The sequence below is a fragment of the Nycticebus coucang genome, chromosome 2 (genome assembly GCF_027406575.1).
Source record: "Nycticebus coucang isolate mNycCou1 chromosome 2, mNycCou1.pri, whole genome shotgun sequence".
Classification (NCBI taxonomy): domain Eukaryota; kingdom Metazoa; phylum Chordata; class Mammalia; order Primates; family Lorisidae; genus Nycticebus; species Nycticebus coucang.
Window position 1 is genome coordinate 36585664 of NC_069781.1, and position 12091 is coordinate 36597754.

The 12091-nt window shown below is 39.6% G+C and overlaps 1 protein-coding gene across 1 annotated transcript in view; it reads right to left on the reverse strand.

Annotated features, from left to right (window-relative positions):
• Positions 1–3248: 3248 nt before the first annotated feature.
• PLPPR1 (phospholipid phosphatase related 1) overlaps positions 3249–12091 on the reverse strand; it is a 294596-nt gene continuing 285753 nt past the window's right edge. The window contains exons 7-8 of the mRNA XM_053567453.1: positions 8891–9022; positions 3249–4353 (exon numbers count right to left, since the gene is read on the reverse strand). Of these exons, the coding sequence (XP_053423428.1) occupies positions 4321–4353; positions 8891–9022 (165 nt within the window). The 3' untranslated portion in view covers positions 3249–4320. The remainder of the gene's footprint in view (positions 4354–8890; positions 9023–12091) is intronic.

Consider the following 12091-nt stretch of genomic DNA (forward strand, 5'->3'; position numbering starts at 1 on the left):
ACAGAGGCACCAGCCTCGAGTGCGGCAAAAGTTGATTTTTCTCCTGGCAGAGTTATTTCTAGTGTTATAAGTGTGTGTGGCATTACCTCAGTTCCCATGAGAAGTAGAACTGTTAGGGGCTGATGGGCTGGAGGGTAGATCCAAACTCAATTTCCTTTCCAGCTTTTTATCCATCCCAAGGCTCCTATGATGCAGGCGAGTTAGACTTGGGGAAGCATTCTCTAAAAAGAAAGTGTTGTTTAAAGCTGTCATCTACCTATATCCAATCCAGCTTCAAACCCTGCTGAGTCTAACTCCTAGAGAGATTTTATGTCTTTCCAACATACATTTTCTTTATCACAATTGCCTCTACCCTACTTTGGTCATGTTTTGCCCAACACAATAGCCTCTTGATTCTCTTCATTCTACACACAGATGCAGTTAAGAAGGACCCTTTAAACATCCAAAAATCTAACTATGCCATTCTCTTGCTTACTGAGGGCTACCTGTCACTTTAGGATAAATTCTGAAGTCCACAAGTCTCCAAGATTTTTAGTATTCAATCCAACATTGAATGTCTCTTTCCTAGTCACTAACTGGCCTTCCTTCAGTTCTTCACATGTATAAAATTATTTCCTGCCCCAGGGCCTTTGCACATGCCATTCCTTTTACTGCATATGCTTTTCCTTCTGCTTTGTTACTTCCTCATTCTAAAGAGTCCAATATATATGTCACTTCTTTAGATAAGCCTTTCCTGATAACTCTATCTCCCCCCTCTAAATCAAGAGTCACTTAAAAGTACTCACTAATTACACATTAAATGTTTTGTGGTGGTTTTTCTTTTCTTCCATTTGACTCTAAGCTCCATGAGGGTCAGAAATGGTCTATTTTGTTGCATATCCTCAGTTCTAAATATGATTCTTAGCCCATAATGCTTATTAAATACTTACGAATGAATATATTAATCCTGGAACATTCTGGATCAAGAATAAAAATGTTAGCAAGAGGTTTGCTGTTTATAACAAAATCCCCACCATAGTACATAATAGTAAGTGACACATTTACTGATTCTAGCACACACATTGAATTTGGCAGAGCAGAAACAGTGGCATGGCCTTCATGTAAATTACTACTGAAAACAATCTTGACAATCTGGTAACTGATGTGTCTGCCTCCAAGATATTCAACACTCCTAAAGTTCTGCCTAAAATAGGAAACCAATGCAATTGTTTGAAACAAAAATGGCCCTTATGGTTATGTACTCCCTCTCCTTTTGAGTACAGAATTAAGCCTGTTTGCATTCTGATTATAGAGCCGCATATCACCCTTTTGTCTATCACAGCCTAATAGGCCTTTAGAACTTACCAAAGGCTCAGAACATGTTCATAACTGCTAAGTGCAGTTTCTTCACCATTATTACTATATCTAAATGTATTCAAAATGTATTCGTCTTTCAGCTACCTTCAGGGCCCATTAAAATTCTCATTATTTCCAAATGGGTCACAGTCTCCCTTCAGCCAAATTAGGAAGACTTCTGGAATTGATATGAGAAATTTCAACTGTTTGTTTTTTTTTCTTCTGTCAAACCACGTCGTGGGCCCTGAATCACAGGCCATAGACCTCCAGCCGGCTAACAGTCTCGTCAGGTTGTGTGTGTCAGGAGACTTTGTTAGCCTTTTTGTTTCTTCCTGGTTCCCTCTTACAGTGAGTGAGACTTTCTCAGGCGCCTCTGGGCTTTTCTTAACAAAGAATTCTCTGAGGCTATGGTGACAACTTCTCCTGCTTGGACAGAGGGCTTTGTCTTTGGCCCAAGACCCAGGAGGGGAGGGGTTCCTAGCCCAAAGAAATGAGTTTCAAATGGCAGAGGCCTGTGCTGTGTCTTGGGGCTAACTGGGAGGCCACACTAAGGTAGGTAGCTACCACAGAAGGGAAGGGAATCAGAGTGGCACAAGGATCCCAGGAGTGTGAGCCCAGGGATACCCCATAGTTCCAAGTGTGCAGGGCAGTGAGCTGTGGAGGATGGCTCAGTCATGCAACAACATCTCCCAGGGCCAGGGCCAAGAAAACAGCTTGTAGCCAGAGCTCTCAGAACTACAGATAGGTTCTTCCAGAATCAAAACAAGAAAGGAGAATAGAAGGATAACATGACTCACTCTGTCCACTTGACTTACGTTCTTGGAAATGGCTGGACATTTAAACGACCTTATTGTAACAAGAAATGGGTAATATAAAAGCAATTTAAGTCTGTCAGCACTTTGTCCAGTATATCTCAGCATGAACAATGAAATAAGATGCATCCCTCAGTGCAAGCTCAGAGATTGCAGATTATTCCTTCTCGTGCTTTCCTTTTCCTCCAGTACAATCCTCTGAATCATCTAAATAGGTATATTACACTGGTAAACCCATGGGAAAAAAACATGAACTTGGTTGAAAATTGTCTTGATGTAGTAGAAAGAATGAAATTTGGAGTCAGGCCAACCTGGATTTTAATATGGCTTCCCTGGGCTCACTGTTTTGAGAACAACTAGATTATGTTTATGAAAGTGTGAGGCTTAGCATCTAGGATGAAATCAACCTTAAATGCTCTCTGATCCCTTTTTCCTTTCCCCACCTTTAATCAGACATCATTCAGAAGATAAGCTTTAGGTCAGAATGAAATGGCAGATAAGGAGAAGTTTGATCAAAGGTATACCTTTTGTTTCTAAAAACAATTGTCTGACTTCTTATTGACAGCTCAAGGGTATCTATGGGTTGGTTGAAAATTGACGTAGCACGCTAGGCTTTTATTTATTATTTTTTTGTTTGTTTGTTTTGAGAGTCTTACTATGTCACCCTAGGTAGAGTGCTGTGGCGGCACAGCTCATAGCAACCTCCAACTCTTGGACTTATGCGATTCTGTTGCCTCAGCCTCCCGAGTAGCTGGGACTACAGGCGCCAGCCACAACGCCTATCTATTTTTTAGTTGCACCAGTCCTTGTTTTAGCAGGTCCAGGCTGGGCTCAAACCTGCCAGCTTCAGTGTATGTGGTTGGCGGGCCCTACTCACTGAGCTACGGGCGCCAAGCCATGCTGGGCTTTTAGAATGTGCTTCTGAGTATGGTAAAGAATTCTTTTATCTCCCCACTCCCCTCACCCTCACCCACAATGACTTCTCAGTCATGCCCTTATTGGGATTGATCTCAGCAGACATGGGGTCACTTCGCTGTGACTCTTCAAACACCTTTGCTCCGTGTACGAAACTTAAAACAAAAGACACGAACCAGTATGCATTTTTGTGATAACTTTTTCTTCTCTTTAGAAAAAAAATATGTACAAAAAAAGCTAAGAAGAGTCGATATGGAAGTGTCAAGAAAACATTCTGATAGGTACAGACAAAGAAGGTCCTTCTCTCAAAGAAGTTACAAGTTAGTTATCACCATGCTAGAAAAATGAGATGCAGTTAAAATTCTAGAACAATTAAAAGCCACAAAGTGAAGCCATTGCTCTGGGGCTTTGTGCTGTAGATGCTCTGATTCCCTTTCTGTAAAATAATACTGTGCAAACTGTAAAATATTCATTTTCATATAAAGTCCATATAATATGATATACAAAACTGTTGAGTTGACAGGAGAGGCTGGTAGTGGCTGCTTTTTGGAAAGGAGGATGCAGTTGTCACCTGTCTGCTCAGTGACATGATTCCATAAAGATCTTGAGTTCTGAGGTGGGTGAGGCCATTATCTGAGAAAGAATCATTTAACCCCAATACCCCCCAATCCAGGATTTTCTGACAATTGTGTAACTAGGTGGCTTCATGAAGTTTATTACTTTAACTCTGAGTGCAACTACCTGTTAAGAGATCAAAATACAAAATCCTTTCTGAGGATAATTATTTTCCACAATTGACTTTGAGATTTTCACCATTAACCAGCATTCTTTCCTGCAACTCAAAAGTTTAACTTTCATTAAAATTCAAAAACTCTGGAAGAGGCAGCAACTGTGGTAATAAAAGTTTAAAATGAATTGTTATATTTATTTCTGTTTATAAAACTGAGAAAAGAAGGTTTGTGTACAAATATCACAAAACAACATCAATCATGGAATAAATGTGGTTCTTCAATGCACACTGGAATGAGAAGAAAATTTTGTTGGTTTTAAAATTCTGGCATAAATATATTAAAGCTGACCAAAAGAAAAAAAAAAATCAGGGCAAGCTACATCACTTTCTTATACAAAAAATGTACAAAACCTTAGCTTCTAACTAGATAAACATAATATTCTCACAGTTTGACATAAAGTAACTGTGTATTTTGAAGTATCGAATTGGAAGGTGATTAAAAAAACAGCTTGGGACCCAGCAGTCATTTCAGGTAACTTCGGTCATGGAGGCAGAGTGATTCTGTAGAGCAAACACAAGCAGATAAAACCTTAGAGCAGGAGAGAGGGACTCGCACGCACACATACACCCCCAAAGAGTCTCTACTTTTCTTGTCTCTGTAAGTGTACAAAGACTGCTCCCTCTTTCCAATACGTTCTTCCAAGTTCCATTAGTTCTTTAATCATCCCCCAAATAGGATCAGTTCTTCATCTAAACTTGTTCTCTGTATGATTCTATCTTATGTGTAACTCTTTTCAAATACACATAAGAGCATTTAAGTTTCTCAAGGTAACTTTAGCATTCCAAAAGTTTTTAATGTAATGTTTTCAATATCAAACAGTTCCAATTAAAAACAATTTTGATGTATCCTTCAAGTCATGAGTCATATAGAAATGAGTTTGATATTTCAAAATATGTAGGGTGTTGTTTTTTTTTTTTTACTTTTTCTTTTTCCTAGAGAATGTGGTCTACATAATACAGATCCATTAAACTTTCTGGAGCCTTGCTTTGTAGTCTCATACATGATCTATTTTCATAATGTTTCATGAGTTTTGAGGAGGATTGTGTATAATGCATGTTAGATCAACCTTACTAGTCATGTATATACATACTGTTTTTGCGTGCTTATTTTTTACTGAGAGAATTGTGTTAAAATCTCCTATGACTGAGGATTCATGCATTTTTCTTGTACTTATGTCAATTTTTAAATACTATATCATCCCCACCTCTCACAGGCCCAAGGCCTTATCTTTTATTTGAACTTAAAACTCAGTACTCTAGGTCCATGAAATTAACAAATACTTTTTAAAACTGTGGCTTTAATGTAATCATTGAGTATCCTGATTCCTATTTGTTTCTAGGACACTGAGAATTTACATTATATTCTCAAGCTCAGCCGTACACTTTAGAAACTGAGTATTTTGTATTTTTCAAGGTACTTTTGTCTGCCGTCTCTGAAAACTGAGATTTGGCGCACTTCCTGCCATAGGCAAAAAGTAACTTGTCCTTTATGCTTTTACTTCTATAATATGCTGTTTGTAATTTTTTTGATCAATGCGTCTGTTCATTTATATAAGATTCCTCCTACGACTAAGTGGTAAAGTTAAAAGAATTCGATATCCTAAGATAACTAGATGGGTGATTTTGGGCAGATTACCTTGTTCTCCCTTTGAGTCTTGTTTTTTTCCTATTTATAATATGAAGTCTATACTATCATTAGTTCTGAATCAAGAGGCCATCAGAATCTTCTGTGAGTACTTTTTATTAAACCCCACATCTACTGAATCAGAATCTTGTGGGGTGAGGGATCCAGGCATCTGTGGTCTTGGGCTTGGTACAGACTAGATTCTTTTTTTTTTTTTTTTTTTTTGTATTAAAAGGAAAATAAATCTTTTTTCCCCAAGTGGAAGAATCACATCCAGAGTGAGTTAACACAATTGCTTCATTTCTACATTGCTTTTTGTTGACAGAAACTGACCTCATCAACAAGAACACAATTGCTCAATACTAAACAGAAATTGTTAGAACTGCAAAGAACATTCCTGTCCACAGGAGACTCAGGGGAATATTTACTTTACAAGGACTATAACTCAGATCAAACACACCAGCCCCAGCCCCGATAGCTTATTTCCATATCAATGCTGGGAGTTGCAGATTTCCAACAAGGAATGTTCACTGAATAAAATCTCAGGCTGTGTGGTATGATAGAACAGGCAGGGTCCATGTTCAATTTTGACTGGGTTGACAATGGGCATATTAAGTACTGGCACCTTACTTTCCCTACTGTAAAATGAGATAATTACTAATTGCAGGATTATTGTGAGGATCAAATGAGATGGCTCTCAACAAATGCTAGTTCTCTTGTCTTGACCAATGAATAAAGGGTTTAGCTTTCCTACCTCTCCACGTAGAAACATTTCGTACCCAAAGCAGCTGCATAACTACTTGAATCTTTCCCCGTTGGTATGACTCGCAGAACTTGGGAGCCAATAATTCCCATTCAGCTTCCCGTAGCTTCTTTGGGCCAGCCCACAGAAGTCCTGCTCATCGTTTCTCATAAACTTCTACTTTCCACAGGGGTTCAAATAGCAACTATGGTTCAATCTGAGGCTCTTGGTTTGGGCCAAAGTGTCTAGTTCAGGTTTTGGTTCTAATTTGTATCCATTCATTTGACAACATTTCTTTCTTGTCTAGTGAATGCTAGGAAATATGAAGGCTAAGGTATAGTTTATAGGGTCCTGATTTTCAAAGATCCCTAAGTCTTAGCGCGGAGGCTGATAGGAGGCAATGCTTGGTTCCCACTCATAGGAGATGGGTCATTTGGCTCAAGCCTGTTCTTCAGGAAAAGCCTCATAAAGCATCCAGAGTAGGGGACAAACTACTGGATGGGTTCAGCTACTGCCTGTGATAAACAATGGATTTATGTATACATATATTTAAGAATCCTTCTTGTGAATTTATAGATATATTTTAGAAATCTGTCTTATAAATAGCAGTTTTTAAAGCCCTGTTTAGCACTTCATTTTTCAATGTATGTAGAATCCCCCAAATATGGTCTGAGTGTCTCCAGGCCTGATCAAGTCTCAATAGTCCTGAGGGTGAGAGAGAGGAGCCAGGGGACGGCATCAGACAGGTAATGCTTGAGCAGCGTCAGAAGAACAAGGTGGGAAGAGGGTGTTCTTAGATCAATGTATTCTAGGGGACAGCAATGACAAGGACACAGAGACAGATATGTTTGTGGAACTCAGAAAATATTATTTCTTTTTAAAATTTGCTTACTTCACTTCAAACAGAGATAATCTCTCTGACCTCACAAGGCACAGGAACATAATTAGGTAGGGAAGGAAAGCTGAAGAGATTCTATACCATTCAGCTTAAGGGATCATTTTTTAGCTAATTTATCATTCATCCTGCACCAACAGGCTATATATTAATAAACCAAAAATAGGCTGGGTGCAGTGGCTCAAGCCTATAATCCTAGCACCCTGGGATTGCCTGAGCTCAGGAGTTCAAGACCAGCCTGAGCAAGAGTGAGACCCCATCTCTAAAACCAGCTGGGCATTGTAGTGGGGGCCTGTAGTCCCAGCTACTCAGGAAGCTGAGACAAGAGGATCACTTGAGCCCAGGAGTTTGAGGTTGCTGTGAGCTATGACACCACGGAACTCTCCTGAGGGTGACAAAGTGATTCTGTCTCAAAAAAAAACAAAACTTTTCAATATTTTATTTCTAATTAGACCAAGTAAAAAGGTTCACTTTAATACAAGTTAAAGGGAAACAAAAATACTTGGCGCTGGGTTTAATGGAGAGCCTTAAATATTTTTCCTGAAATGGTGATAACTTTGTTTCTTGGATTTCCTTAAGGGTGAAGACCTAGTATACAGTTTATCACATAAACCTGATAGCTAATAATCGTTAATAGTGAAATATATTATTTTGTACTGCCCTGCTAGGAAATACATGATCAATCCAAAAGGAAGTATAAGGGAAAAACAAATCACTATTTATAAAAATAGTTTAGTAAGAAAATGCTGAATGCAAACAAGATTTCAAGATAAATGGATTATTCCAAAAAAGATACTTAAGCTGGACTCAGCTCTCTGAGTGACATGCTAATAAAAACCTCGTTTTATTATTAGTTGTCCCCCTCTCTCTCTACTTAACTCCTGCTTAAAAAATTCATGCCAGCTCTCTCCCTTGCTATGTGGCCTTGGGCAAGTAATTTAACATCACCGTCTTCAGTATCTTGTCTCTATTAGTGAAATAGGAATTATAGTATCTATAAAAGAAGGTGCCTGTTGAAATAAGAATATTTTTGTAAAGCACTTGGCAATTGTCCTAGGCCAAAGTAAAAGTGTGTAATACCATCTTTCCAGGCTCTCCTCAGTTGGCAAGTCTCTGTGCTTTCCTTGTTTTCTCAGAATAGAGTTTTTCTTCATTTATATCACATAGCACTTTGTGGAACTCGACTCAGAATGCTATATTATGGTTATTCATTTATATTCACTTTTCCTGATCGTCTGTGAGTACCATGAGGACAAAGTCTACAGCTAATTGTTTTTCCCATCCCTGGCATGATGCAAGGTCCTGTGTAGACTATCAGCTTGGAAAGTCCTAGTATATTGACTTTTGTCATCAGAACAGGTACAAAAGGACATTCAGTTAAAGTAGGCTTTTTCATGTGCTCCAGCCGATATCACTGGATATAACAAATCCTTTTCCTTTTCAAATATTTTCCTAGTTACTAAGTCAAGTGGGGCTTTCACGTGATGAGCCCAAATTTCATAAGGGCAGCATTACATCAGAGGTCAAAGTATCCTGGAGCTGCTAGAGTTTACCTGAGACATTACTGAGAACTTCCTGAGCATTCCTGTTTGCCAACCCCAGAATAAAGACAGGGCTAATTAAGGGAACCGGTGAAGACTCCTCTCCTGACTGAGGGCTTTTACAGAGAAGGAATCAGATTTTTATCATTAGTTCAATGGTGCCGGTGGACAGATTGCCTCCCAAGGCCATGGGATTGAGCCTATGGGATTGGTTTGCTAAAATCACTTTACTATACCTGTGCACTTAAGGTTTCCAGAGGGCTTTCTATCCTTGGGAAAGCCATTAGGGGGACTCCACGGGGATCCTCAGGTTTGGGTTTGGAAGGAGATCCTTGCGTTCCTTTAAAGTTATGAACCACACACATTCCCTGCAGGACGAGGGGGAAAAAGAGTGGGGTCAGACTCCAGCCATCTGTGAGGGTGGAAGCCTTTCCTATTTTCACGATGGTGACCTTTTTCCTTGGAGAGAGGGGGGAGGGACCATCAGAGGGGATAGGCACCCCAGAGACATGGCCTAGGGTATCTGCTGATTACCTCCTAGGCATGGAAGAAGCATCTATTTAATCACCAAATGGCCTTTGACAAGCAGTCCACCCCACTGGGCCTGTCTTCTCACCTGCCAGATGGTAATATAGTAATACCTACTTCATAGATTTATAATTATTAAAGACACAATAAATGTAACTCATCTCAGGCTAACAGTTAACATTTATGGAGGGCCACTATGTGTCTGGCACCGTCTTGGATTTTTATTTCATTTAACCCACCCAACAATCTTAAAAGCAGGTATTGTTATCTCCAGCTTCGAGAAGGAGGCACAAAGAAGCTGGAAGCAAGAAACTTGCCCAAGGTCACTTAGAGATTTAAAGTCCAGACCCCCTAAATCACACCCCTACTTTACAGCCCCTCTTAGCAAGTGCCAAACAGATAGCAAGTTCTCAGTCAATGTCAGCTGGCCTTTAATTCCTAGCTTAGATGCCATCCTCAAATTATGCCTTTTGCTAAAGATTCAATAACTCATTAGTGGCAGTTTTCTTGCTCCCATTTGAAAACTTTCCCTTTAGGTGACTGCCTACTTTTGTTTCTTTCATAACAGAGTCTTATTCGTAGCCATCTTCTCTGCTCCGTTTGGCCCATGTAGAGTTTACTGCTGCTTCTCACACTTCGATTGTTCTGCATCTTTGTTTTCACATTGTGTCTTCGAATCTTTCCTGTCACTCTTCAAACCCTGCAGAACCTTTCACAAATACACTCTCCTGGGTTGACCTCCACCTCACGCCCCAACCCCCTCCATTCAGGAGATGGGAGAAGGTGCACGAACTCTGGAGCTGGGAGAGCCAGATAAGATTCTTGGCTCAGTGGCTATTGGACAAGTTACTTATCTTTGAACCTCACTTTTTTCATCTATAAAATCAGAATAAATATTGTCAGGATTGACCTGGGAGCACTTGATTTGACAAAGCATATGGCATGTAGTATTTGCTCAACTAATGATTCCCTTTCCTGTTTCCCAATTCTATCTCCAGGGAAACACAAACATGTAAAGCAGTCTCACACACACACAGCAGACAGGCTGCCATTCTCAGTTTTTGTTATTCTCTCTCTGTCTCCTCTTCAAGTCCCCTCTTTGGGATGCCTCCAGGACATCCTTCCCCTCCTGTTTCCCAGGCCCGTGTGCGCGTCTGTGAGGTGTGTAGAAGTGCATGTGGAGACAGAGCAATTTAACGCAGATCAGGGTCTTACATAAAGGTCGCTGTGGGAAAACATTCTGACAACTGGGGCATCACTTGAAAACAAGTAACTGAGTGATAATAGGACTGCAAGTTATAGAGAGAAAACAAGTTTAATGTTAAGGCAGAATTTGTATAAGGGGGTTCAGCAAGCACCTAGACCGTCACAAATATTGCCCCCAAAAGATCTCATGACATTTCTTGGGACAGTCAGAACTGTTCTCTTTAATGGGGGATGGCTGGCTCCAGTCCTGGTGGACAGCAAAATTATTTAACTTTCCTTTGGAGCCCACGTCTTTATTTATGCAACATTGATGTCCCTTTGAAACCCCTCTCTTCTCTTGAAGTCACCTGTTTTCCTTTCCTCTTTTAAAAAGAATGCTTCAGGAAGGGTTAGTGGGGAGTAGGGGATAAGGAGGGGTTGGTTACCAGGTACAAAAATACAGCTAGATAGAAGAAATAAGAAATACAGTTAGATAATGTTATTTCAAAATTACTAGAAGAATAGATTTGGAATGTTTGCATCACAGAATGTTTGAGTTGAAGGATGTACTGATTACCCAGATTTGAACATTACATAATGTCTACTTGTATCAAAATATCACATGCACTTCATGAATGTACAGAAGTATTACTTATCCATACAATTAAAAAAATTACTCAGGAAATATCCCTGAAGAAACATCAATATCTCAGGATCATTTCAGCACTTAATTTTTCCTGAAACTTCATCCAAAGAATCGGCATTTCAGTCTTTCATCTTTTGCTATAGAAAGAATGCCCAGATCCATTCAAAATACAGGACTATCTCATTTTATTGTACTTCACAGATAACATGTATATTTTACAAATTGAAGGTTCATGGCAACCTTACATCAAGAAAGTCTTGGCATCATTTTTCCAACAACTGTACACTTCATGTCTGTATAAGCACTTTTTTAGCAGTACAGTGTTTTTTAAAATTAAGATATAAGCATTTTGTAGACAATGCTCTTACATACTTACTAGGCTACAGTATAGGGTGAACGTAACATTTATATACTCTGGAAGCAAAATTATGGGATTAGTTTATTGTGATGTTTGCTTTATTGCAAAGGTCTGGAACAGAATCTGTCATATCTCTGAGGTATGCCTGTAATTTTGAATTAGAAAGGAGCTTTCCAATCCGTGTTCTGAATAAATTTGAGTATTTTTTGTGTGTACCTTACCAAGTAAAAAGGTGGGAAACCTCTGAGTCAGGCTGGAAGAGTCACGTGTAAATTTTGTATGTTGGTGAGGGCAAAAAGGAAGGCTAGATGAGGAGGAGGTAAGTGAAAACACTGTGAAATCCAGCTACGTGCAATGCTAACCTCAACGGGTCTTGCACCTGCAAGTTCAGAGTAAGAGGAAGGAGAGCCGTCCTTCAGGACTGTGAGGGCTTCTGGCTTCTCGAGGTGGGGGGTGGGGTTCCTGAATATTGTTAAAGAATTCAATTCATATATGATATGTGAGTCCCCAGGCCTGGTGATTCACTGTAAATCCTTCCGGGCCTGTTTCAAATCCTTGAAGATAATCGGCACCTGTGTGGTATGCTCAGGCAATGGAATACTGCCCAGAATTAATGAACGGATAAATTATTGCCAATCTTATAACATGGATGAATCTCAAAATAGTTGTGCTAGGTGAAAGACATCTGAAAACAAGAATGCACACTCTAAGATTCTGTTT